The sequence below is a fragment of the Harpia harpyja genome, chromosome 12 (genome assembly GCF_026419915.1).
Source record: "Harpia harpyja isolate bHarHar1 chromosome 12, bHarHar1 primary haplotype, whole genome shotgun sequence".
Classification (NCBI taxonomy): Eukaryota; Metazoa; Chordata; class Aves; order Accipitriformes; family Accipitridae; genus Harpia; species Harpia harpyja.
Window position 1 is genome coordinate 30,363,268 of NC_068951.1, and position 24,941 is coordinate 30,388,208.

A 24,941-nucleotide genomic window follows, 5' to 3' on the forward strand; every position below is an offset into this window, starting at 1 on the left:
AATGCAAAATTCTGAATCATGTAAAGTGACTGGGTTTATTAACATGTGATTCTCTTGTGCAGGTCACTGGAAAGATATGGATGTATTTCTCTCCACCCCCTGATTATTTTTTGTGATTCACTAAACTTTTCCATGCGCCAAGATAAAAATAAACTATAATGTGACTGCTTTTCTCCTATTATTTAATTACAAAATAGCAGAGACTATAAGATCAGACACAGCTTATCTAGTTCCTTTTTCTACTCTTATCCTTTTAATTGAAATGAAGCATGGGGGTTTTTTTGTTTGTTTGTTCATTTTTTCCTGACCACAACTTTATCAATGAAGTGTTATGGATTAAAGCATATGGAAGCTTTATTCCACACCCCCCACCCCCCGAGTTGGTAGCCTGCTATGAATAGTTAGGAAAATATTCAACATTTCTGTGTATGCTCTTGTGTCTTTATCTGTTCTATAAAGGTGGAAGTCAATCAGGGAAGCCATTAAAAGTGACACTAAGTACACTTCTTGAGGAAGGCTCAGTATTTTAGACAATTTGGACTGAGTGTAGCATGATAAATGATTCAAAGGAGTTTTCTTGTCATGCTTGTATATGTCTTCAAAGCATAAATCTGGATTCATTGGAAAAGACAGTTGCATTTTCTGCAGCAGTTCTCCAAACCTGGAGGAAAATGTGATTACATAGTACTTTGGACAGAAGAGACTGAGGGAATGTATATTGTCTTTCACTAGACAAGGAGTTGCAGGCATTACTGAGGCAGGAAGATGCAAATCTTTAGCAGGTTTCATTATGTTTGGGAGCTGGTAAGTTAGAGTCATTTATCAGTTTCTTGGGGAGGGAGGGAATGTGACATCAGCATTTCTAAGTCTGTGCTTATAGGGGTTTTCTCTCTATTTTTTTTTTTTTTTCCCCTCTTTCAGAGAGGATAAGAAAAAAAACAGAAAGGACTTTTAACACTTTGAGAATGTTTGTTTATGTCATAAGTTGTGACATACACCAACATTCTCTAAGTTAAAATTTTACTGTGATATTTGGCTGTTTGTGCTTACATGAAGTCTTTAATGTTCAGCGTGTTCTGATGTAGAAAACAGAAAATCAAAGTTATTAAATGCTGAATAATAAATGCACAAATTTGTGATTTTTGAGAAGCTTTTATTTGCAACCTATATGTTTATTCAGATGAGTATATGGTAGTGATACAATAGTTCCATTTGCTTTTGGAACTCTTACTTTTGCACTGATCTTCTGCCAGTGAATTAATAAAAATCTAGATTTAATATTTCAAATTCAGTTAATCTATTCAGATTGATAATAGCTGAAAACACTGAGTAATTTTATGGAATTAGGTGCTGTGCTGGCCTGGGAGTGTAAAGGACCCATTTTGATATTTATAACTGCTTCACTGTCTTCTTTGTTTAACCTTGGATTGGACCAAACCATCTGCATGTATAAAAGTAACCATTGTGTGGAGCAGAAAATTTGTGTTCAGGCTGGACTATTGCATAGGGCTAATGGTATTGTTTTGGAAGCTGACTTTTTTTTTTTGGTATAGACTCTTTTCCCCTATGTACAGACAAATTCCTAAGGAGCAAAGTACAAAACAAAGATTTACAGACATGCTTTTCACACAAAGCTGATGTTTGCAATTTACAAAAAGTACCTGCTGAAGGTATGGGAGAGTGACATTATGAAGTGTCCTGCATCTTCAGTATTTAACCTGGGTTTTTTTGTTCTGAAATTTAATTTTCAGTGATGTTTCTCTTCTGCCCTAGTTAAGGGGAAGAAGCCATATGTTAGTCTACTTTAAGGATATGTTTTACTAACAGTGAAATTAAATAATAACATGTCATTATTTTGATCTCTGGACATAGCTTATGATAAATGATGTCACTTCATGTGTGCTTTTTCATGCACCCCTAGCAGCTGTTAGGCACCCGCTCACTGAATACCTGAACTCTGTAGCTCCCTGGGAAGAGTCCATGCTGTTTCAGATGATATGAAAGCAAATAATCACCACATGTATTGCTACTTAGTTTACCTTTGCTGGAGATGTGAAGTAGTTAACCTTTCTAAAACTTTTAAAGCTGTTATTAACTGTTATTAGCTGTTACTATTTGTTATTAGCTTGATTGAAATGTATATTCCCTTGTCCTGCTTCTAGCTTCATATTCTTGTCAAAGATCATAAAGAAAAAATTACTGCTAAGTTCTTGTCATCATTGCCAGCACCCTGACTGCTATAATTTAGAGATAACTGATAGTGTCATCTTTGTTTGGTTACTTGTCATCTTAGTTCTGATCCGGCTCACCTGTCAAGATGACAGAGCTGAAGAAAATGCTAAAGCATGACTGGCTCTGTACAGTTGTCTGTAACAGGCTGCAATTGCTTTTCAGTTTTGACTCCTAACTCCCATTGCCCCTTTTCCTCTACCTTCCTACTTCCCTTTCTTTGGAATATATGTGAGACCATTTGAGCAGACATTCGAAGCATCAGATGCTCTGTCAGTAGTGTTTGCCCTCTACTTGGCCATAGAGGTCACCAATACCTGAGCAAGAAATTCCCCTTGCGTGCAGGTAAAGTAAAAATCTTTAGCATTCTGATCTCTTTAAAATGCTTTTTAAAAAAAATTATCAGGGGCTGAGTGAGTCATGGCTTGACTAATCAGTGTTGCAAGCAAAACATTATTCCTAAATGTTTACTTTTTGACATTAATACTGCCCATATTTGAAGTTTTATTTGAAACTGCAATGTCTTTTTCTTCTCTTGTTCCTTTGTACTAGGATTATTCCAGTGATGATACTAAACTAGAATACAATGTAGATGCAGCCAATGGTATTGTTATGGAAGGTTATCTATTTAAGCGAGCCAGCAATGCCTTCAAGACTTGGAACAGGTAATTATTCAGAATCTCTATTTACTAGCTCATTAAGATACTGCTTGTTAAGCTAAATTCTGGTCTGACTTATAACCTATGCAACTCACTGATTCCACAGTTTTGACAGAACACTTGGACGACTCTGTTAATTGGTGTAGAGATGACACTTCAAAGCCGTTTTTCCTTATTTTCTGTCCTAGTTGTTTGCAAGCCTTTTTCTAAGAGTATATCTTAGTCTGGAGAAGTCCTATGTATGGAAAATGTGCTTTGCTGTGCGCGGTCTGGCTCTGTAATTGTGTTTTGGCCTTACTTTGGAGTTGAAACAGAGCGATCCTTATGATTTTATGGAATAAGCTATGTGAATGTATATGCCGGGAAAATAAATGTTAGAGGACAAAGTAAAATGGAAGTTGCATAGCCATTGGAAACTGGGAAACACAGTGAAGGACTCCAGTACTCAAGAACTCAAGTTATTTATCCTGAAAGATAAGCATGTAATTGTTATCCTTTACAATTCCTGTCCTGTGCAGTGACTTCTGCTTAGTAGTTTTCATGGTCCTGTTGGGATTCAAAATATGTCGTTAGTCATGTCTCTTTAACAATGTATATTTTACTATTGTTTAAATATTTTTGCACCTGAACAGGATTTCTTTTGCATTTCCAAGGGTGTATGCTTTTTTCAAGGAAATATTATATATGCTGGAGCATTTGCAGTGTAGCTGGAAACAGTTCTTGAATTTTAAAGTTAATTTGTTGTGATATAGAGCTCTTTTTATTATCTTATGCTCTGTAATTTTTGCAGGAGTGCTTCTGTTAAACTATTTGCTGTGTTTCGAAGGCCAGAATGTACGTTTGGATATGTGATCCCTTCTAACCTTAATTATTCTATAATTCCTTGAGCATCTCAGAACATGACAAGTCTGTAACAAATTGGGATTGCTTCACTTAAATCCGTAGACTGATGCAAGGGCCACTGGTGTCAATAAGACTGTATCTGTATTAGCAAGTCATGTGCAACTAGTATAAGAGATTTTGCTTCAGACTACTAGTCTGGTGCTGTGGTCTGATTATCCGTCTGTAATTGTAATGTACCTTCTGTGTTAGTTTCATCCAAGCAGAATTCAGAGTTTTCCAAGACCAATCTGCGAGGCATCAAAGGACAGTGAAGGGAGAAAACTGGGAGATATGCTTCAAAACCATGTTCCTGGTCTGAAGTAAAATGTTAGTGTAAGCACACTGAGAAAAATCCACAGTAACAAGGCAGGAGATTGTCCTTTATTGGATTCTCAACAGGCTGAAAGGGTCCTTTTTTGCAAAGTGTTCTGCAGGATTGACTGCAGCCTCTTGATAAGTGACTGAAGGCAAAACTCTGACTCACTCTGGGTTCTTCTTTTGGATAGCTTAAAGGTCTTGCTCTGAAGGGAGGTGGCAGGAGGGAGCAGGACAGGAGTGTTAGAAGGTAGCTGAGAAATACTATTCTTCCACATGGCTTCATACCTAGTAATACTGTACATGTATTTTACTTTAAGGTGGTTAGGGAGTAGGATTCAATTAAAACTAACTCCTGTATGTTGGAAATTTAAATGGACACAAAATAAGTACAGGGAAGTCATAACTAAATCAAGATACACAATGGCATTCTTTCAGGTTAAGTTACAGGTTTGAACATACATAATAAAAACATACCCAAACAGTAAGTTATTTAAGTGAGCCAAGGTAAACAGCTCAGTAATGAGTCAGAGCTACCTACTTTTACTATATAATTTATATTTGCTTATAGTTTTTTATTCTATTTGTCACAAGAGTATTCAATAAAGCTAAACCTGTAACCTTTATTTAATCTGAGATTCTTGGTAACTTATCTCACTGTGATAGGCTAGTTGGATGCTTCAGAATTAGGCAGAGAATAGCATTGGATATGCTATCTGTAAACACAGTTTAGAAATTGAATCAATCATTTTAATTTTGTACTTCACAAACCATTGCTAATTGTTATGAAACTACTACTACTATTATTATACATAAAATATGTGTTTAAGACCTCCTTCATGAAGACAACTATTAGTTTCTGAATCTAGCCCTGTTTTTCATGTTTTAATAAAAATAGAGAAGTATTTTTATCTTATTTTTATTTCTGAATACATTTGCAATTGCTTGCTATGTTGTAGACACTGAAGTGGTCATTGCCACTTTCCACTGCCTGTTTCCACTGAGGGAATGCTTTACTTATGTACTATTGCAGTTTCAGCTGCAGGGAGATAATACTGATTAAAGTTTAGCATATATTAGAGGTGAGTGTGTTTTTTCCAGTCACTAGGTAGAGTACAAGAAAGGACTATGTTGTTGCATTGAACTGTTTTGTGCCTAAAAATGTACAATGAAATACCAAAGGAGGAAACATTTGGAGAATTATGTATTTTATGTGAGGGAATTCAGAGCTGAAGTCAGAGACACCAAGACAGACAAGATATTTTCAGTGTTCTTATCAGATAGGTAGTTTGCTGCTTCATTGTATGCCCATCTTTGGGGGAGATGGGTGGAAAATCAACCAGCTGAAACAAAACTAGAAGAATTTGCCCAGAAAGAAATACTGGAATTTCCTCATATTCTGAGCCAAGGGTGACGGCACTGATCTTCCTTGCTAACTGCTGATTACACTGTCCGTAGTAAGATGTATTTAAAATGGTAGTTTCCCTTTTCCCACTGTTGGTATCAGTTGGTGTTTTGATGGTTCTAGACCTTTTTAAGTACTCCTTTAAAACTGAATTAAAGGCACCAAAAATCATTGCAATTACCACTATTAGTGTATACTTGCCACCATTAAAAACATAAGAGAAAAGGAAATGGTACAATGGATTTTGTCTGGATTTGACATGCATCAGTATGGTTCTAGGATTCTAGCTGGCAAACTCGATAATTGTGATGCTTCTATGTGCATGTCTTGGTTAATGAATCTATGGACACCATAGTGGGTTATCCTGGGAAGTCTGGTTGCTGGGGGAGAAAAAATCAAAACCATATAATGCAGCCCTTTGAAGGGGGGCAAATCTGTTCTGATGAATGAAAACTTATTTTGTTTCCAGTCCAAGCTAATTTCTTGCTAGGATGTTGTAGTTTCTTCTTGGGCAGCTGGCAGCTTGGCTTTAATTGTCTGAAGACTAGTTATTTGGACTTTTGCATCAGGTTTCCTGTTCTTGGGATATTTCTGCATGACACTGGCTTGAGAAACAAATAGTGTTTGAGCAGGTTACAAAGTAAACCACAAGAGCTATTTGCAATTCAATGTTGCTGTGTTTTGAAAGAGCTGGAGATTTTGCAATCTCTTTTTATTGTGGCTAAATGGATAGTGTATAATGTACCTGAGTATTTCAGATAATATACTTTAACGGAATCAAAATGCTATCTTTATACTGGAAAGTCTTACAGTAACAGGTATGGAGACCTATTTTTTGAATGTACGTCTATCTGTTTGTAAATGATGTATCTTATTGTGCACAATTTTTCTTAAGGCATCAGGAACTGAAATCAGGTGCATTTATTATTGTGGAGCAGTGGATGGAAAGCTGTTTTAGTTCCTAGAAATTCAAATGAAAAATAAGTCCATATCATAAAGAAAGATATGCGTCAATAAATGTGTATAGGGAGAGAAGCATTTATCAAACACTAGTATGTTCTAAATAGGTTTTAGGTTGGATGCATTAAATGTTTTCCTTTTTAATTCTGCTGTATTTTCAGATCATGCTAATTCTTTGCTTATTTTGCTCATTTTGCATTTTTCATTCCTTCTTCTCCTTTCCCTTATGTTTTAATCCTACCCCATTTTTTCACATGACAGGAAAAAGCCAGATCACATCAGGTACCAACCAGCTTCTTTTATACCTTCCCAATGTTTCTTTGGCACGCAAAAATTAACCCTGCATTTAATTTTGATTACTTGCAATGGATGTATAAGTGGCTCAGTCTAAGAAAATAACAGAAGGATTCTGCCTGGGATGCCAGTATACCTGCTGCTCAACACCTTTAAAAGAATTAGAAAGATTGAGTTAGTTTTAGCTAAAAAGGAATTACAGCAAAGTTTCTGCACACAAACTTCTGAGCTTACAAGATCAGTGTTTTGACTTTTTCCAATTGACGTTGGTGAGGTTTTTCTTACCAACTGCATTGGAAATAGAAGTGTAACTTTTAAATGTTGTGCATTCTTAATCACTCTGTTTTATTTGCATGCTGATAGCAACTAGTGAAGAAAACTGTTTCCTTTTGAGAATCAATAAGCGTGATTCTTTTTTTTTAATGTAAAACTCAATTTAAATTTTATATTTCTTTTTGGTATTACTCTCAGTTCTCAGAAACTGGAAATGTTTTTCAATGAATTTTGTATTTTTTCCTATTTAACAAATACTCTTTTGAATTGTGTAGGTATAAATGATGGAAAACATTCGGTTTCTAAACACAAACAGCTATATTTAAGCACTACTGAGTGAGGCAGTGCAAATTACTTTAAGATTCCTCAAGTATGTTTTTTCCTTCACCATGCTTCTCTCCTATTTTTGACAGAATGACACATTTAATGAAACATTGATAATGGTCAGTACTTACTGCACACATGTTGCCTAAAAGTTTATGAACATTAATTCTTAGAACAGGATAGATGTGGTATACCCTGTAACAGCACTTTCAGTACATATATTGTACCTCGGAAGTTCCTGGCTGTTACTGCTGTAGACCCCCAGCAGTCTGTTTCCTTACAGTAATGAATTTACTGATGATACTTGGTTAATAAGAAATAATTCAAAGTTTTTGGCCTGAATAAAACTGCTGTGGTGCTGACATGTTGGGGGGAGTCTGCCACTTTTATTTTTTCAAGCATACAATAAAATGTATTAACTTTATTTTTCATTGACACCTACTTCAGAAGTGTGATCTACAAGTTATACTACATTCTAAATTGTTGATCTTGTTCAATAAAAGTTTCTAAAAAAAAATAAATAATCAAAACCCCCACACTTTGGCTGGACTGAAAAGTTCTCTTAGACTTAATTTCTGTACTAGAAAAAGAAAGGGGCTAGAATACTTTGAAAACTTCTAGACTAGGCTTTAAAGATGACACAAACTTGTTTTACAATTTGTGTGCTCGCTTATATCCAGTTGATCAGATTGGACCTTATTTACTTTAGTAACTCACTAAATATTTAGCTGTAGAACAAATGAAGCATTGCATTAATGAAGTTAATTACACTACCTAAGGCCATTATTAGGGTTTTGCTCCATTGCATGTTATCTTGGGGCAAGGCTCCGTTTTTTAGTTTGGTTTTTGGGTTTTTTTTTTTCCTTTATCACTTAGGTACTGCTTTTCATGTTTTTCTATTTGGTGTTACATTCAAAAAAAGCACATTAAAAAGCCTGGGTTTATTTTCCTTTTTGACTCTGCTTTTTTTGTTGAGTTATATATTTAAATATTAGCAATAACCTGCCTTAGGCTCACATTTGAGACTTAGTTACCTCATCTATGTTTTTTTTTTAAATAGATGGTAAAGGTGATACCTTTTAAATAGCAGTGACCAAAACTACTGCTGCTAATAAATTGAAAAAGTAGTTAACTTTTTGCATTATTTTGTTCAATTATTTTAATCCAAAAAGATGACTTTTTATGTTGGAAATCCAGTATTAAAAGAAGATCCTGTTGTTGCTTTTTAAATTAAATATATCTGCACAACATTTGAAAAGATTGTTAAAAGGTAGAATCTCATCTGTCTACTGAGTACTAACTTTTCTAACAAATACTAGATTTTCTGATTTGTATCTAACTTTTTTGTATATCAGTTTTTCTTAACAATCTTTGTGTGCTTCTTCTCATGAATGGCTTGTGGTTGTTGAATAAATATATGGAGCCCTCTTGTTACTAACTGTAGTAAACTGTAGCTTGAAGTTCAACAGCCTGTGGAGAATAACAAGATATGTTGCAATACAATATTTTGTATACTGTTACTATTCAAAGTAATTGGCAGTGCAGAAAAAAGTAGTGTGGCATAAAGTGGGGTATTAGAGATAATTGAGTAATTATGCGATGATAAACACAGGTTCACATTATAAGCCGGAACAAAACAAAGTAAGTATAGCAGGACTGAATTATTTTTTACATTACCTTGATTTTTGTCAGAATATCAAAACCAGTGATGATTGGTTAGCTTTTATTTTGTGCATCCCCAGAAGAGCTAGAAAGGGATGGTTATATTTGCTGCTTTTTTTTATATTCAGTGGTCTGATAAAATGCAGTTGTTAGATCTGAGGCCCTCGTATTTTTTTCCACAATATGAATGATCTTTCCACTCTCTATGAATTGTATCCTATCTGAACAGTGATTTTGACAAGGAATGATACAGTTCAGAGGAGTTTTTAAGCGTTACGTTATCTCTTAGATTTTATAGGATGCCTTCATTAAATCTTTTATTTGTTGTTTTCTTACAAAGCTGAGGCTTAAGTTAGGATCCTATGTAAAAGATTTTCCTTGGTTTTGCTTTGGTTTTTTGTATGCAATCTTTTTATTTCAGTGTCTAAAATTTTAAGAAATGCCAAGTATAGATAGACATTAAACATGCATGGGATAGCAACATGTAGTATTTTTAGTGCCTTAGTAAGTTATTTCTTAGTTCTACTCAAAAATATTTCAGGAGTAAGTAGTTTACATATTTTAAGTATCTTTGTTATTCAAACTATCCAAATTTGTGTTATCAAACAATTACTTGTAGCTTGCTGCTAAAATACAGAAGTAAATGTTCTTTGAAATGAAAATGTTTTGTGTGATAGCTTAACTAATGTTGTCATAACATGAATGCATTTGTTTAGGACTCAAATTATTTGAACCTTGCTTTCTTTTCTGTTTTGTCTTTGCTTTCCCTTTTTTCAATGTTCTCATGAAATAGTTGCCAAAACTGACTGCGGCATTACTTCTGTGAATTCTTTTATGCAGTCTCTCTGTAGACTGTATGTTAGCCCTTTTTGGTCAAATAAGCACTGTAAAATCAGTTACGTATTCTCTGGATGTCTCTTCATTTGAATAGGCGCTGGTTCTCAATACAAAATAACCAACTTGTGTACCAGAAGAAATTTAAGGTAGGTATCAAAAACTGGCTTGGGATAGTTTGGGGTGTGGGTGATGGTTTTCCTGATTGATCAGGGGAAGGAGAAACAGTGCTGACATTGGCATCCTGTGTGGTCTTCAACAACCTACTGCATTTTCTAAATTATGTTCTCCTTTGAGAAAATGAGACTTCTCCCCTTGTCAAATGAGAATAATTGCTACACTTCCAGATTTTGAGATTCCTGCACAGTGACTTGTAAGCACATACTTTATTTGCTTTGGGTTTTATTACCTTGTTGCAGAGAAGGTTTATGAAGAGCCTTAAAAGTTCTTGGTCCCAAAAGGCTTGTAGGCACTTGGTGGCAGTCGAATATTCCATGCTGGTTTTTGAGCAGTTGTGTTTAACTCTTTCAGGACTTGCTCCTTCCAGTTGCTTACTGGGTTCACATATCCAATTTAGCAACTGGGGAGAGAGGGGGGCGGGAAAAAGACATGAAAGCATTTGTTATGAAACAGTCAGGGATGTTATGTACATGTAATTGATACTGAAAATGTGAGGCGGTTCAGCAGCCAATGTCTGTCTGCTTGCTGGTGGGAAAGTACAGTTGTATATTACAGTGGTGAGTGCAACTCTACCCCAAGCTGTAGAAACCAGCCTTTTCAACCAACATTTGGGCCTGTGCTCCTTTATTTGCTGTTCTAGAATCTGCTTATGCACCACATAGCTGTAACTGTTCTTCATGTTGGAAAAAAACAGAGAACTGTATGGAGTTGGGGGGGGGAGCTTAAGACAATTAATTTCTCTTCAGTGTTAACAGATCAGAGGCTATTCCTTGTTATCTGATACTATCAAATTAAGGGTCTTCATTTTTGTGGTTGGAAAGGAAGGAAACTGTTCAGTTTGTGTGAGCACATTTGAGTTGGGCATTTTGTGTTTGTGAATTCCAATTACATTTTTATGTTTTTTAAAAACTCACCTTTAAAATGCCATTAGCTTAGAATAGAATTCTTATGAATTGAATCAAATTTTCAAAACCACTGCGTCCAGCTTCTGGGTTTTGTACTTGGCACTTATAATACTGCTGATTTAGGTGTAATCTTTCTGATTTATTTGAGATTTAATTGCTTCTCTTAGAAAGTATCTTTGAACTCCTTTGAATACTGTTGTTTAAATTTAAGGTGTTGATTATTTAGTAGATTGGATTGCAGGTAAAAAGTAGTTCTCCAAAGTTTGCATTAAATTTTCATTAAATACAACTAAACACTAAAATTTATCTAAATACTTCCTGCTAAGTATCTCTGATTCTACCTACTTACAATTATATTATTGGAGGAAAACTTTGTGTAAACAAGCAAATATAATTCAATGATAAATAATTTGGGATTATTAGCAACTTTATTCTCTTTCCTTTATGTGACATTTTTGTTAATTTTTGTCTCTTAGGATAATCCCACAGTAGTTGTTGAAGACTTGCGGCTTTGCACAGTTAAACACTGTGAAGACATAGAAAGACGTTTCTGTTTTGAAGTGGTTTCTCCAACAAAGTAAGGAGAAGTGATGGAACACGTTTATTTAAAAATAAAAAAGTCACTGCATTCAGTTGTCTTGAAATGCAAGATTAACATTTCTCTTGGAATAGATCAAAACAGAAAAAGTATCTGAACAATTCTGTTCTCTGAAATATTTGCCAAGAGAAGTGATGCTGTGAGAAGTGCTCCTAGTATTCAGTTTACTTTTGGCATTAACATAAACATGCATTCTTGTGCTTTAATCATAAAAGGCTTGTGGTTGTGGAGCTGTTGGGGCTTAGTAGTAGCTGATACTATCAAACTGCATAGTAATGTAGAAAACAGATCTGCTTCTCCAGATTTCTGATTGGTGTAATGAGAGAGAAACATACTAACAAGCTGTTGTCTCCAGTAGTGTTATATTACATTTGAGAATGCACTACATGAAACTACCAAATAAAAATATTTTTCAGCTCTAGCAGTGCAGTGTATTGGTTTGGTTGTATTTGGAGAAGCATGGCAGTCCTGCCGCAGGAAGGGCAGGACATGGATTTCTTAATGATTTTGAGATGTGACCATATTTAAGTTTTTGATATAAGGTCAACCTGCTTTTAGGTTTGGATGTTATCTGCACTCCCCACTCCTGCTTAATGTTTCTCTTCTTAATAGATTGCTGTCCTAATGTTTGCATCCTCATTTGTGGTTCACTTTAAAGTGCATTTTGCTCCTGCTTTCCTATGCTTTTTCAACCCATAAGTGTTGGAACAGTTTTGTACTTCATGACCTGTTTCCTTTGATTGTTGGTGTGAAAAGTAGTTCACTCTTTGTCAGAGAGCTTTAAAATAATTTTCTCTTGATCTCAGTGAATGAAACTGTTTTCAAGGACTTATACCTGTATCTTGTGTAATTAGTCATGGAGGCAAATTGCATGTGAGGATATAAAAATGAAAAATTTGGAATAAGAAAGGGAATAGGAAACTAAGCCATTCCCTGGGTTACTTGAGAAGTCGTATCTATATGTTTTAGCATTACCTGCAAATAGTATTGAAACAAGGAGTTTGCAATTCATAAAGGGTCAGCTGCTTCGTTATCTCAAAATAAACAGGTTTATTAGATGATGCCTATTAAACAATATACTCGTGGTGATAGTGAGAAACTTCCTCAAGAGTCTGTATTTTATTGAACAATGTGTTATTTGATGTTAGCTGCTTGGTCAGTCTCTTTCAATCTGAGTACACATGTGATTTGTCACAGAAGCTGCATGCTTCAGGCTGATTCGGAAAAGCTGCGGCAGGCATGGATTAAGGCTGTTCAGACCAGTATTGCTACAGCGTATAGAGAGAAAGGGGATGAATCTGAGGTGAGTTTAAAAACCAACCAAACAACAACCACTCTTTAGATCCTGAAAATTAAAAACAGAGAAAACCTTTTTTTTATGAGGGGGAAGGAAAAAAAGAATCCATTGTTTGTCTTCTGGTGGAAATGCAATGAAACTTTGAAGGCTATGATTTATATCTAATCTATCCTTTACTCCATCTTACTAACGTTACTTTGGCCTATATGTCTTGATGGTTTTTTTCTGAAGTGTGATTAAAATTCATAGGATACTCCTATATTCAGTTCTCATATTTCTTCTAAAAAATGAAATATTTTTTAAGTTCTATGGGTTTCCTTGGCCTTAAACGCAGAAGTTATTTTTTCTATGATTCTAGTGCACAGTCCGTATCCATAGGACTTCTATTTCTTTAATTTAGTGTGTGTGTCTGTCTTGTTTGTTTCTTTCTTTCTTTTCTTTTAGAAACAGGAAAAGAAATCATCCCCTTCTACTGGAAGCCTAGAGTCTGGCAGTGAGACAAAAGAGAAGTTGTTAAAGGGAGAAAGTGCTCTACAGCGAGTTCAGTGTATTCCTGGTAATGCTGCCTGCTGTGATTGTGGTTTGGCAGATCCTCGCTGGGCCAGTATCAACCTAGGAATCACACTGTGCATTGAGTGCTCTGGGATACACAGGTTGGGGAACTCTTCAGAACTGTATTTAATTTGTGCACTGACTTAATTAGGAAGGGTGGTGTTTGCCTTTTCAAATGTATATTGAAGCAAGATTAGAGACCCCTGTTTGTAAACAGAATTAAGGTAACTGCTTTATTTGCATAAATTATTGGTAAGGCTGTCTGAAGTAAGACATAGCATGTAGTTACAGGTTAATATTTTTTCATGCTGTTTAGGAGCTTGGGAGTCCACTTTTCAAAAGTAAGATCTTTAACGCTGGATTCATGGGAACCTGAACTTCTAAAGGTATGATAGTAGTTTTGAAACAAGTTTCTATTTGGTACTTAGATTGTTGTTCTGAAGCTTCTGCATCAGAAAGTTCAATGCAGGAAACACTTGCATTTGTATCCAGTGTGTGTCTTGCACTTTTGAGTAGAAAATGTTTATAGTTGTGTGTTGGTTTGCTTTTTTTTAATTCACACTTTCTTATAATACATGCAGTAGCAATAGTTATTCTTGTTACAAACTTGTGAGTCAGAACAACTTAGGACACCTTCAGGTTCACAAATGCAATTTGAGTAGTAAGTTTCATCTGATACTTTCAACATATAAAAAGAGAAGTCTGTTTACAGACCAATAATGTAGTGGGCTGAAAAATTTTGGAAGTGCTATATCAGCCTAAAGCATGATCATATTTGAAAATTCAAATGCCAGCTCTTACAGTGAGATCTTGATTTTGTACTCCTGCTGGCTTATAGGAGAACACTCATGCAACTGCTCTTGTGTGCTATTTGTGTGCCAAAATTCTAGCTTGAAACATGGTTATGAAAATCATGTTGATATTGAAATACCAAAATAGGAACTCACGCACCGATGCATGTGTGCAACTGGGTAACAGTTGCAAAGCATTTGTTTCTAGGTGTGATGTTCTGGTACTTAGGTATTGCTTCTCTGTTCTGAACAATCAGAAGACAATGTGAAGAGGGGTGTTGCTCTTGTGGTTTGACCTTAAATAGTTTTAATATCAATGTGTTCATGCTGAGGAAACAAACAAACAAAAACCCCCCAAAACTATACCTCTTATCCTGTTCATGTAAATACCAGAGCTAAATGTTCTATCTGGTGTTAGAAGCAAGAAGCCTGTTCATTGCCATCAGTAAGTTTGACTTCATGGGCCAAATTCTTTTTAAAAGTAGTATCTGCAGACTGCTTTTTGTCTTTGATCTTTTTCTATAGACATAACAGATTATGTTTTAGCAAAAAGTCTGTTGGACAAGATGGAGTAGAGTTGATTGAATGGTCTCTTGCTGACTGATGGGATAAGAATAGCTACTGGTAAAGCTGGTAGAAAAGAGTACCTTTGTTAATGAGGCTTGCAGATGTCACTCTGGACAGAAAAGATTCTTGAATGACAGATGGTAATTTTTGCACTCCTTTTCAGATGGGAATGGCACTTTAGAAGAGTGACTATATTTTTTGCTATCTTACTCAGAATTTGGTCTCTCTATTCACTGATTGTTTCATTATCGTGATGTAAACTCATGCTTATTTCTGTAAGTGTACTTTTACCAGTGAAAATACTAAGCTGTAAAAATAGGCTAAGTGAGGTTAAAACCAACTAAATGGGTAGATAAAGCCTTTTGCAACTGTATTTGAGTTTGTTTACTTTGCTTCACAGCTTATGTGTGAATTGGGAAATGATGTTATAAATAGAATATATGAAGCAAAGTTGGAAAAAGTGGGAGTAAAGAAGCCACAACCTGGAAGCCAAAGGTAGTAATTTACCAGCAGTGCCTCTTACTTCCTTCTGTTGTTGCTTCCTTCAGCCTCCAGCTTTAAAAGATGCTGCTAGTTAACTATGTAACACTCCTTTGATTTAATCTTTGTTTCCCCTTATCACCAGGGATAAACATATCACCAGTATGTTTTGCTCTCCCCCTTTTCTCGCTCTCTGTCTTTACTGGGTATTCCTTCTCTTGGTTACTTTTGGCTTCTCTTGTTAATTTGCTCTTTTTCTGATCTCAATCCCTCCTTTTGGTGACAACTTTACAGCATTCTGTTCTGTCTCATCATCGTGGGCATGTTGATTTCGTTTCCTGTTTACTTTGTACCATCTCAGCCAGCTGTACTTTGTGAGTGCTCCTGGAAGGAGCCTTTGGCTGTGCCTTTTGTTTACAGTGACTTTGTTCTTGAGTTTGACTTTTGTTCCCTGATCCCCAGAATGCTCTCTTCTTTCTGCCTACATTGTACGTGAGCTCTGCTGCTTTACAGCAACCTTTTAATTGATTGTACTGCTGTCTTCCATTTCTCTGATGTTAATTTGTGTTTTAAGGTAGTTTCCTAATGTTTGGTTCTGCTGTATAAGATGTCTTTGAAAGCTTTGGTTTTTACCAGCTTTCCAGTTCTGTGCTGCTTGCTGTCAGGCAGTTTTATGGTATAGAAAACAGCGTTTTATAAAGTGTTGGCAATTTGGAGACAATGATAATGATATAAGTAATGTAAGAGACTTGCTAGATGTTCCTTCTAGTGGTAACTGCTTTTCAGCAGTTTCAATAGTAATACTTTTATAGCCCCTTTCATCAGGTTGTCACAAGTGGTGTGTATGTCTTAAGAGGATAACCTCAGGTTACAAGAAAAAATATTTCAGTATGCATTATGGAACTGGTAGCTGTGCCTACCTGAGGCTTCTTGTTGCTACTGTTCTCTTGTGCAAGCTTGATGTTCCTTTAACAAATGTTGCAATTTATATTTACCTAAGAAACTAAATATATGCTATATTAATTGGTTATTAACAATGTAAAATATGTATAAAGGATTAATGCCAAGAAGTAACATACAGTGACTAATGCTTATTTCTTCCACATACCACTTTCTAAAGTCTGCCTGAAAGAAAATATACATATATGAATTTAACAAAATTACTTTCTTTTGACCCTTATGCAAAACTTAATCAAGAATCCAGAAAGAGTTAGATAGTGTCCTTTTCATATTTCTGAAAATGTGCTGTAAGTGTGTCTTATGTGCAATGCCAAACTACAGTTTTGGTTACTGGCTTTAGTATGAAATAGATGTTCTTTTAATACATAAAGATACTAAAATATTAGCTTACTAACTCCAGGGATTTTGTATATGACAGGCAGGAGAAGGAGGCATACATCAGAGCAAAATACGTGGAGAGAAAGTTTGTAGAGAGGCAGCCTGTGTCAGTATCTCTGCTTGAATCCGGAACAAAAGTTGTGCCTCAAAGTCAGGAGGAAAAAAGGCACAGTGGCCCTGAAAAATCCCTTTTGGCAGGGGAACAAGGTGCGGCATCCCTAAAAGGTATTTACATGCTTCTCTCCTTAGCTATATTACATATGTTCTTTAAGTAACATATTTTTGTATTAATTGATTTCCTGCCTCATGCAGAGAAATCAGAATCTGTCTTCTAATGGGTCATAGCCTAGTTCAGAAGTATAAGGGAGACAAGACTTGTTCAGAGATGCGTATTTTTAGGTGGGGAAGAGTTTGTAGTGGGGATGCTTATCTTTCAGAAACATATTAACCACCTTCTTTCCTCCGTATTTTCATCCTTAATTTTTCCAATAACGTTCTTTCCTGCCCTGTCCCTTCCTTACTGCCTGCTTTGTGCTTTGCTAACTTGCATGTCCCAGCGGTTGCTGTAAGTAGCGACGAGGCGAGGCGGGAGTCTCTGTTCTGTCCTGATGAACTAGATTCACTCTTCTCCTACTTTGATACCTCTTCAAAACTACGTAGTAGTAAGTACTACAGCTATGGCGTGTTCAGTATTTGCACTAGTGATCCATTGTGTGTCGTGGCCATCTCCCTGCCTTTAATCTATTGTCTCCAGGCTACTGCATTGCTTAGTGTTTTCATGAAATAATTTAAGCTTTTTTACTTATCCTGATCTTTTCCTTTCTAATAATCTTTGACTATTATTATGGTTGCAATATGTGACTTCCTATTTTTCTATGGATGCATTAAGAATATTGAATAATTTTTAGTAATTTTTAAAAAATCATGTATTCAGGACCAAGTATAAGAGCTTGCTTTATTATCATGGTATCTGTGAAGAGTAGGTAACTTACGGTCTGCATAGTAATTACAGTTTCTCCCCAAAACAGTACGAAGCAGTGACAGTGGGATCCAGCAGAGTGCTGATGACAGCAGAGAACACCTTGTCTCTACTATATCAGCTAACAGTTTGTATGAACCAGGTGTGTTAGGCTTTGCACTTTAAGATGAAAATTTAATCACTTCTTGGTAGCATGTTCTTGTAAAAGGAGTTAGTTAGTACTTGGTGATACAATTCATGTCTCTTCCATCCTGGTGGGCTGAAACATTTTTAAGAAGGGTAGTAATTGCTTGAGTGACCTTTCTCTCCTCCAGGCTTGGTAGCAAGAATGACATTGAGTTTTTCTAAATGAGTTCAGAGAACTATGTTTTTTCCAGTCAGATGATACTGAGCCAGAACTTTGTTTTTTTACAGATAGAGCAATGCTGCATTTTGATACAGACAAGTCTCCACAGAAATGCATAATCCTTTTATAATAGTTAAATCCTTGGAGGTAGAATTCCTGTTAAGTCACAGATAATAGGCTTTTATGTGTTATTTGAGCATTCTTGCATAATTTTTCTGTTTTCTGCTTATGTGGAATTGACCATGTCTTTAAACACTACCCCCTCTTTATTCAAAGTTTTATAAATTGTTTGATGAAATTATTTGCTATCTAATATTAGCATCCTGGTCTGATGGATATTTTGACAAGCTATACTCAATACATCTAAAACATTTCTTTATAAAGCAATCTTATTCTTCTACATCACAACACTCTTCTGAGGTATGTTTTAAATCCAGTAGTTCACAGCTGTGGTTTACAGGCAAGCAGCATGTGGGTTGGATCCTTTCTTTGACTGCATTGTAGAAACGCTTATGATGCTGTAACTCATGAAAGCTTATATATAACAATGTCTTTATCTCCCAGACTTCACTCTCTAAAACTCTTATTGAGATGAAAAGAAAGATTATGCTTTAGTCCAAAAGATTATAGCCACAGCAAGTAATTGGTAAATGACAATGGTATGTGCTAACAAAAATTAGGTCAGAATGGTATTAGCCTCATACTCAGGTGTATCAAGCTGTTGCAGATAAAGATATATTTGTATGACTACATCACTGCAGGAAATTAGTTTTATTCACATCTTGCAGTATAGGATAAAACACATTTGTAACCTAAAGTCATTTCTTAGAAATGACACGGGATATGTAGATTGAATGATATTCACATGTGCCAGTAACGTGGAGAGAATGTTTTTTGGGCAGTAATAATTCTGTGAAGTGGCCATGCCTGAATGCTAGAACAAGCTAAAGGCATCTGTGACTTCTCCTGGCAGAATGGGGCAACAATGCACAGCATTCTGCAAAACCTGAGCTACCTTATGCTGGAGAAATGACATTTTGGTCAGAATTCCAGGAGGTACCTTATAAAAACAGGGATTAGATAAGCAATTTTTTTTTTTTTTTTCCAGAAGGAGACAAGCAAGAGTCTTCTGTGTTCTGTGACTCCAAACAGTCTAGTCCAGGATTGCAGCTGTATCGAGCTGCCTTTGAGAAGAATCTGCCTGATATGGCAGAAGCATTGGCCCACGGAGCTGAAGTAAACTGGGTCAACATAGAAGAAAACAAAGCAACACCGCTTATTCAGGCAGTGCGAGGGGTATGTGACATACAGCACTGACTGACATGGGAGGAGGGGAAGGGGAATACTAGGGATATTTCTGTGTCACTGTTCCTTTTGAACTGCTTGCATCACTAATGAATGATAATGTGGTGCTGAAGTTGTCTTTACAATGTTCTCTCAAAGTTGTTTCTGAACTATTTAATGCTTTGTTTGGAATTATATAACCTAGTAGTGTTTAAATTTGATATGGAAGCAAATCCATTTTGTTTCGCCACATGACTCAGTGGTGAGAAGGCAAAACGTGTTTGGCTCTTACTGTAGAGATCTGGTGATGAATTGTTTCTTTGCATTTATTCCATAGGGTTCGTTGGTTACTTGTGAATTTTTGCTGCAGAATGGGGCCAATGTGAACATCAGGGACATGAAAGGAAGAGGACCCCTGCACCATGCCACGGTTCTAGGACACACTGGGTAACTGTCTGCTCCAGAATTTGTAAATGGCCATCCTTTACTGTCGTTGTTAATGTGAAGCTTCTTCATTTCCCCAAATATTCTGCCATTTTAATATATTTCAGGTGATCCAGGTTTTTCTCTAAACTTTTGTGGTGAGAGAGGAAACAACATTTTGAATTAGTAGTCTCATCTGCTAGCAAAACACATGCCTATAAACACACTTTGGTCCGTTTTGTAAAAACATGTGTTTAATAATGCTTTGAAATAGCATGAACTTTTGGTGAAGACTCATGAGATTTTTTTTGTTTTCTTCAGAAATATGATACAAGTTGGAGAAATAGTGGTGTGTGGGGGCCAAGGCTTTTTCTGACTCATCCCACCTGTGTGTTGCACTGGGAGTGTATCTTACTTAACTGTACTGCATTACATCTTGAGTTTTGGAATCATGGCTTTTAACTGAAACCCTATACCACCTCACTTCAAGTGAGGACGTAGTAATCTGGTTGGTGGTGCCCAAACTCTTTGCATGCATGAATTCTAAATAGAGTGAGTGCAACAACTTGGGAGAGCTTAAGACGTAAGCTTAGTCAGTATGCCATGTTTATAAAGATGAAGAATTATAATAGCAGAGAAAAATGAGATCAGTTTCTGTTGGGTAAATCAGGCACCTGTGAACTGTATTTTTTCCTGTATTGATTCATCCTGTTCAGTGGTTCTTGTCTGTTGTAGTAAAAGGGATGAGGTTTTTTGGTTCTACAACCTAAGGTGATACAGGAGGGTAGAGTCTTGCTTCTAAAGGGTTCAACTCCTTGCTGCACTAGTGTGATTTGAGTTGGGCATCTTTCTAAAGTGGATTAAATAATTAAAGGTTTTGCTTACTACTGTGTTAACGTCTTAGTTGTTCTAGATGAACAGCACTGTTTTGAGATGTTCAAGAGACTTCTGGCGATTTAAGCCAAATATGTTGCATCCAGCTTGAATTTATTTGCTTTTTTCCTTTATTGTTGTGAAAATTATTCTTAAATGCTTTTTCTAAACAGACAAGTGTGTTTATTCCTAAAACGAGGAGCAAACCAGCATGCCACTGATGAAGATGGGAAAGATCCATTGAGTATAGCAGTAGAAGCTGCAAATGCAGATATTGTAACATTGTAAGTTGTACATTCTGTTTTTGACTAAGTAACTGGGTTTTCCTTTTCTGTTTCAAGCTAAAAATATAAGAAACGTCAGAATTCCTTTACATAAACACAGGGAGAGCAAAAGAAAAAGCAGAGTGCACTATCCATAGATGACCTGACTGGTGTGAGGTTCAGGAATGCATTGTAGGTCTTGAATTGTAGTCTTTTTTTAGTGCTTTAAAGATGACATTGTTGTTCTTGTTTCCTAAATCATAGGTTGCGTTTAGCAAGGATGAATGAAGAAATGCGTGAATCAGAAGGACTCTATGGACAGCCAGGTCAATACTCTACTAATAACCATACTGAAATGCAGTATAAGAAGTGTATTCAGGAATTTATCAGTTTACAATTAGATTCTTAGGAGCTGAGGGAAATTTAAGATAGCTTCATACAATAGTGTTTTTTATAAACAACTGACATATGTTAAAGCTTCATTGAAATTCACTGGTGTGACTTTGTCAGAGTATTTAGGGGACTAAAAGGAGAGTGTTTAAAGTACATGATTATAGTAGTGTATGTAACTACAGCCATTACCAACCTGTTTTGCTGCTAGTTGTCCACAGTTTTCTCCTATTGATGTTCCATTGAAATTCACGTGATGTTAGGATTTACCTGATGTTATTTAATAGCAGCCTTCTGTCCCAGGTTGCTCAGAGGCAGTTGAGCAGTTCATCTTATTATAGGATACCATTGTCCTTCCTGTGGAATGGTCCTCTTTTTCTTTTTGAGAAAAAATGCTTGCACACCAATGTAAAAATGTACATCAAATATTTCAAAATAACTCCAGACAGAAATAGGAAAGTATTATTTCCTCAAATTTTATTTTAAAATATTTTTATTTGTTAAGATACAAATAAGAAACAAAGCAGTCATTCTTAAGTATGTATTTTTGTATGCATAGTATCTTACCATTTGATTTAAAAAAAAGAAAAGAATTGGCAGACATTTGAGCCAGCTGGTACAGGGAAGTAAAAAATTATATTTAATGAATATGTGCAACTTTCTTCTCAGGCACTCAGCCGCAATTTACACTATGTTTTGATGTGATATTTATGCAAGCCATTTCTTCTATTATGGTATGCTTCCATAGGAACCTAATTTAATCTCCTGCAAATATCAATAATGAAGGTACACTTGACTGTCAAGTTAGCTAAAAACACGCTGCTATACCTGGCAGTAGTGAAAGGCAAACCTTATTTTTAAGGTTTAGTGCTGAGTACTCTTGGCTCACTCCTATAAAGCCCTTATGTACTTTCCACTGATTCAAAAGGATTATGTGTGATTATGTCTTTTACCAGATTGGGGCTGGAATATACTCAAGGGGCAACACTGAATCTCATGTCAATATCCCCGATGAACTCTATTAAATAAACCCAATTTGTTTAGTTTCTCCTTAAGAACAGATGTTTTTCAAATTTATTTTTAAACAAATCTTCTAGGAAATTCAGATTAAAACAATAGAAGTACTATAGACACTCAGAATTCAAATGCTTTCTTTGGTAGAGCAACAGATAATTTAAAAGTATATACTTGGTCATGAGCTTAAATGAGGAAGAATTCCCCACTCAGAAAATGCAGCAGGCTATGTGTATGAAAAAAGTCTATTGCCAGTTTGGCCATTTTACATGTAAAGCTGTTTTCTGATATAATGCATACTACTTTACCGACAGGCTAAAAGTAACAAATACTGACGTATTTTTGAGTCTCCTGATTTTTATTTTAAGAGGTAATAACTATCAGTTTCAAATAGTAAAATGCCTTTGTTTTAAGGGAGGTAGGTATTTTGATTCAAAAGCTCTGTGCTAAATCATAAATTAATATTTGGGGTCATTTAATTGACCTGTCACAAATCCAAAATTATTATAAACCAGAAAATATGTTTCTATAGCTTGTACAAAAAGCCTCAGTTGGTTATTAAATGTTACAAATGTTTAGTAAAATGTTTCTTTAATAACAAATACAGGCACTAAGATGAAAATATGAATATGTTTAAACTGGAGATGGGGGGGACTATTTTCCCTGACACCTTGTATAAATTTTTTTTTTTAGACAGATTCTTCAATTAGGTAGACAATTTAAAAAGCTGGCTAAGTCTTTCATTGAAAATATCTTGACCTTTTTATCAGTTTGTATTACAGTAGAATCTAGAGACTGCAGTTGATACAATCTGATCCAGATATCTTACAGATAGGATCAGATCATTGTAAACAGGCAAGACTGACAATGGAAATTAGAGCTGCCACAAAGGATAGAGCTTGCCCAAAATCAGGGGGAGGGTATCCTTAGAATAATTTTTGAAATTCAGGCCACAAGCTGTAGCACAGTGTCCCAGCCGCAGATCTTGCTGTATCTTTGGATAGCATAGCTCTGCTCTCCTCGGTTCTTTACTTGCTGAAGTCTCTCTTAAAAGTTGAGGTAAATATTTGTGTATTTTAAATGTTCACGTCTGCTAGCCTGCTAGAAGGGTTGTGTAAATGTGTAAGTGTATGCACAAAACCTCTCTGCTGTTGCAAGGTATGATATCTTTACGTGGTTGTAGAGGAGGCAGGTCTTTTTCACTGCATATACATGTTCAATTATCTGCACTGCCCTTATTTTAGAACTCCTCTCTTCCAAAATTATGGTTCTAGAAGAAAATAAGGATTTTCAAGACAATTGTATGTTTGGTGGGAGCTATGTGAGGGTAAATATCGATGTATGAGTTTGCTGTCATCAGAGTGAAGCCAACTGCCTATTTCTCCGCTTTAGTAATGCAGTTGATAAACAATTACTAATGTAGCTAATGGCATCAACATTTCTAATTTAAATATACCTGGCTGGTTTGAGCTACTGAGAGAATGTATATATTTCTCTGCGAGGTACAGTTGGTCTTCCAAAATATTCCAAGAATGGGAACTAGCTGAAAGTAACTTGTTCAACAAAAAGTTCATTTCTGGTGGTAGAAGCCATATGCACCATTGTACTGTTTCTCGTATAATACTTGAGTGCTCATCTTCTGGTGCTACAGTATGTCTGCTAAATATTTGATATTAGTTTTGCTACTTTTTCTTCCTATCTTTTCTTGAATGTATGATGTGTGCCTTTTGAGTAACTGTGGTGTTAAATGGTAAAGCGGTGTTATAGTATTTTTGTACATAAAATTTGCACTTTAGGGAAAACATTGCTTGGAAAGGGAATTTCCAGAATTCAATTTTAGAGTAGGATTTTAAAATAATTATAAGGTTTACAGTATTAAGTATTTTAATGCAGCATGCAAACTAAAGGGACACTTTATTTTAGTCTATTTTTGTATGCAATATTTTTGTTATGTAATAGAGCCAAAAACAGAGCCACAATGTATCTTGCAGAAATCCTTTGTTTTTTCTTTCAAGTCAGTTTGAAAGAACCAAATATGGCAACTTGAACTACACTACTAGTTCACCAGTGGAACCCTCTTCTGTATTAAAAGCATAATTGCTTTTATCATACAAGCTTGATTCCAATTTGTGCTCTTCATAGCTGTTCTTTTGGTGAATGCTAAAACTCCCTTCATTCTGTGCTTATCTCTCAGTGCAAGCAGTTATCATAAACTGTTACAATAAAATGCGTCCTGTGCCTGCTTCATCTCTAGAACATACTTGAAACTAAATCTGAAAACCAGAAGGGAATTTCACTAGAACTGACTTTTCCTAGTAGAGCCATATTGAATGTATTTATCTTTTTAAAGTCTGGGAAGAATTATGTCATTACATTTTTATATAAACCCACATGCCATGCATGTTAAATATTTCTGGAAGGTCAGTTATCATTTCTGAAAGTATTTTCAAATGAACGGAGTCTCATCTCCAAAAGAACAATAGTTCTAATATTGGAAATGTGCATTAAAAGATGGAAAAAGAAAACAGTTTAACTTCTTACTGTAGTGCAAACTTCTAAACACACAAACATTCTTTTTAAAGCTGCTCTTTGGAAAGAAAAGTGAAATAATACTTTTCTTCTGCAATCATTTTGGAAAAAAAAATCTTCATGTTCAACATACATTATGAGAGAGATTTTGGGTTGATTTCTTTGTCATGTATGTTAAAGCTGTCAGCAAGGAACAGTAGTGCTGGGCTCTTGTGTCCTATGTGGTCGTGTGTGTTGGGAAGACAGCAAAATTTGGATGGCTGCATAGTTCCTGACCAGACCAAATGTTTTATGC

At 35.7% G+C, this 24,941-nt stretch overlaps 1 protein-coding gene across 16 annotated transcripts in view; it reads left to right on the plus strand.

Annotated features, from left to right (window-relative positions):
- ACAP2 (ArfGAP with coiled-coil, ankyrin repeat and PH domains 2) overlaps nt 1-24,941 on the plus strand; it is a 71,066-nt gene that overhangs the window by 40,414 nt on the left and 5,711 nt on the right. For 3 of the 16 annotated variants that reach the window (XR_008237382.1, XM_052802791.1, XM_052802792.1), the window contains 15 exons: nt 2,782-2,894; nt 6,712-6,732; nt 9,935-9,986; nt 11,399-11,499; nt 12,718-12,823; nt 13,262-13,470; nt 13,686-13,755; nt 15,128-15,222; nt 16,568-16,770; nt 17,103-17,207; nt 17,574-17,666; nt 18,979-19,166; nt 19,492-19,601; nt 20,624-20,734; nt 20,978-21,039. Coding sequence is in view for 15 of the 16 variants with exons in the window: in XM_052802791.1 (XP_052658751.1) it covers nt 2,782-2,894; nt 6,712-6,732; nt 9,935-9,986; nt 11,399-11,499; nt 12,718-12,823; nt 13,262-13,470; nt 13,686-13,755; nt 15,128-15,222; nt 16,568-16,770; nt 17,103-17,207; nt 17,574-17,666; nt 18,979-19,166; nt 19,492-19,601; nt 20,624-20,734; nt 20,978-21,039 (1,639 nt within the window). In the remaining variant the exon portion in view is untranslated. The remainder of the gene's footprint in view (nt 1-2,781; nt 2,895-6,711; nt 6,733-9,934; nt 9,987-11,398; nt 11,500-12,717; nt 12,824-13,261; nt 13,471-13,685; nt 13,756-15,127; nt 15,223-16,567; nt 16,771-17,102; nt 17,208-17,573; nt 17,667-18,978; nt 19,167-19,491; nt 19,602-20,623; nt 20,735-20,977; nt 21,040-24,941) is intronic. The other 13 variants (XM_052802796.1, XM_052802797.1, XM_052802800.1 and 10 more) reach the window with 11 other exon arrangements.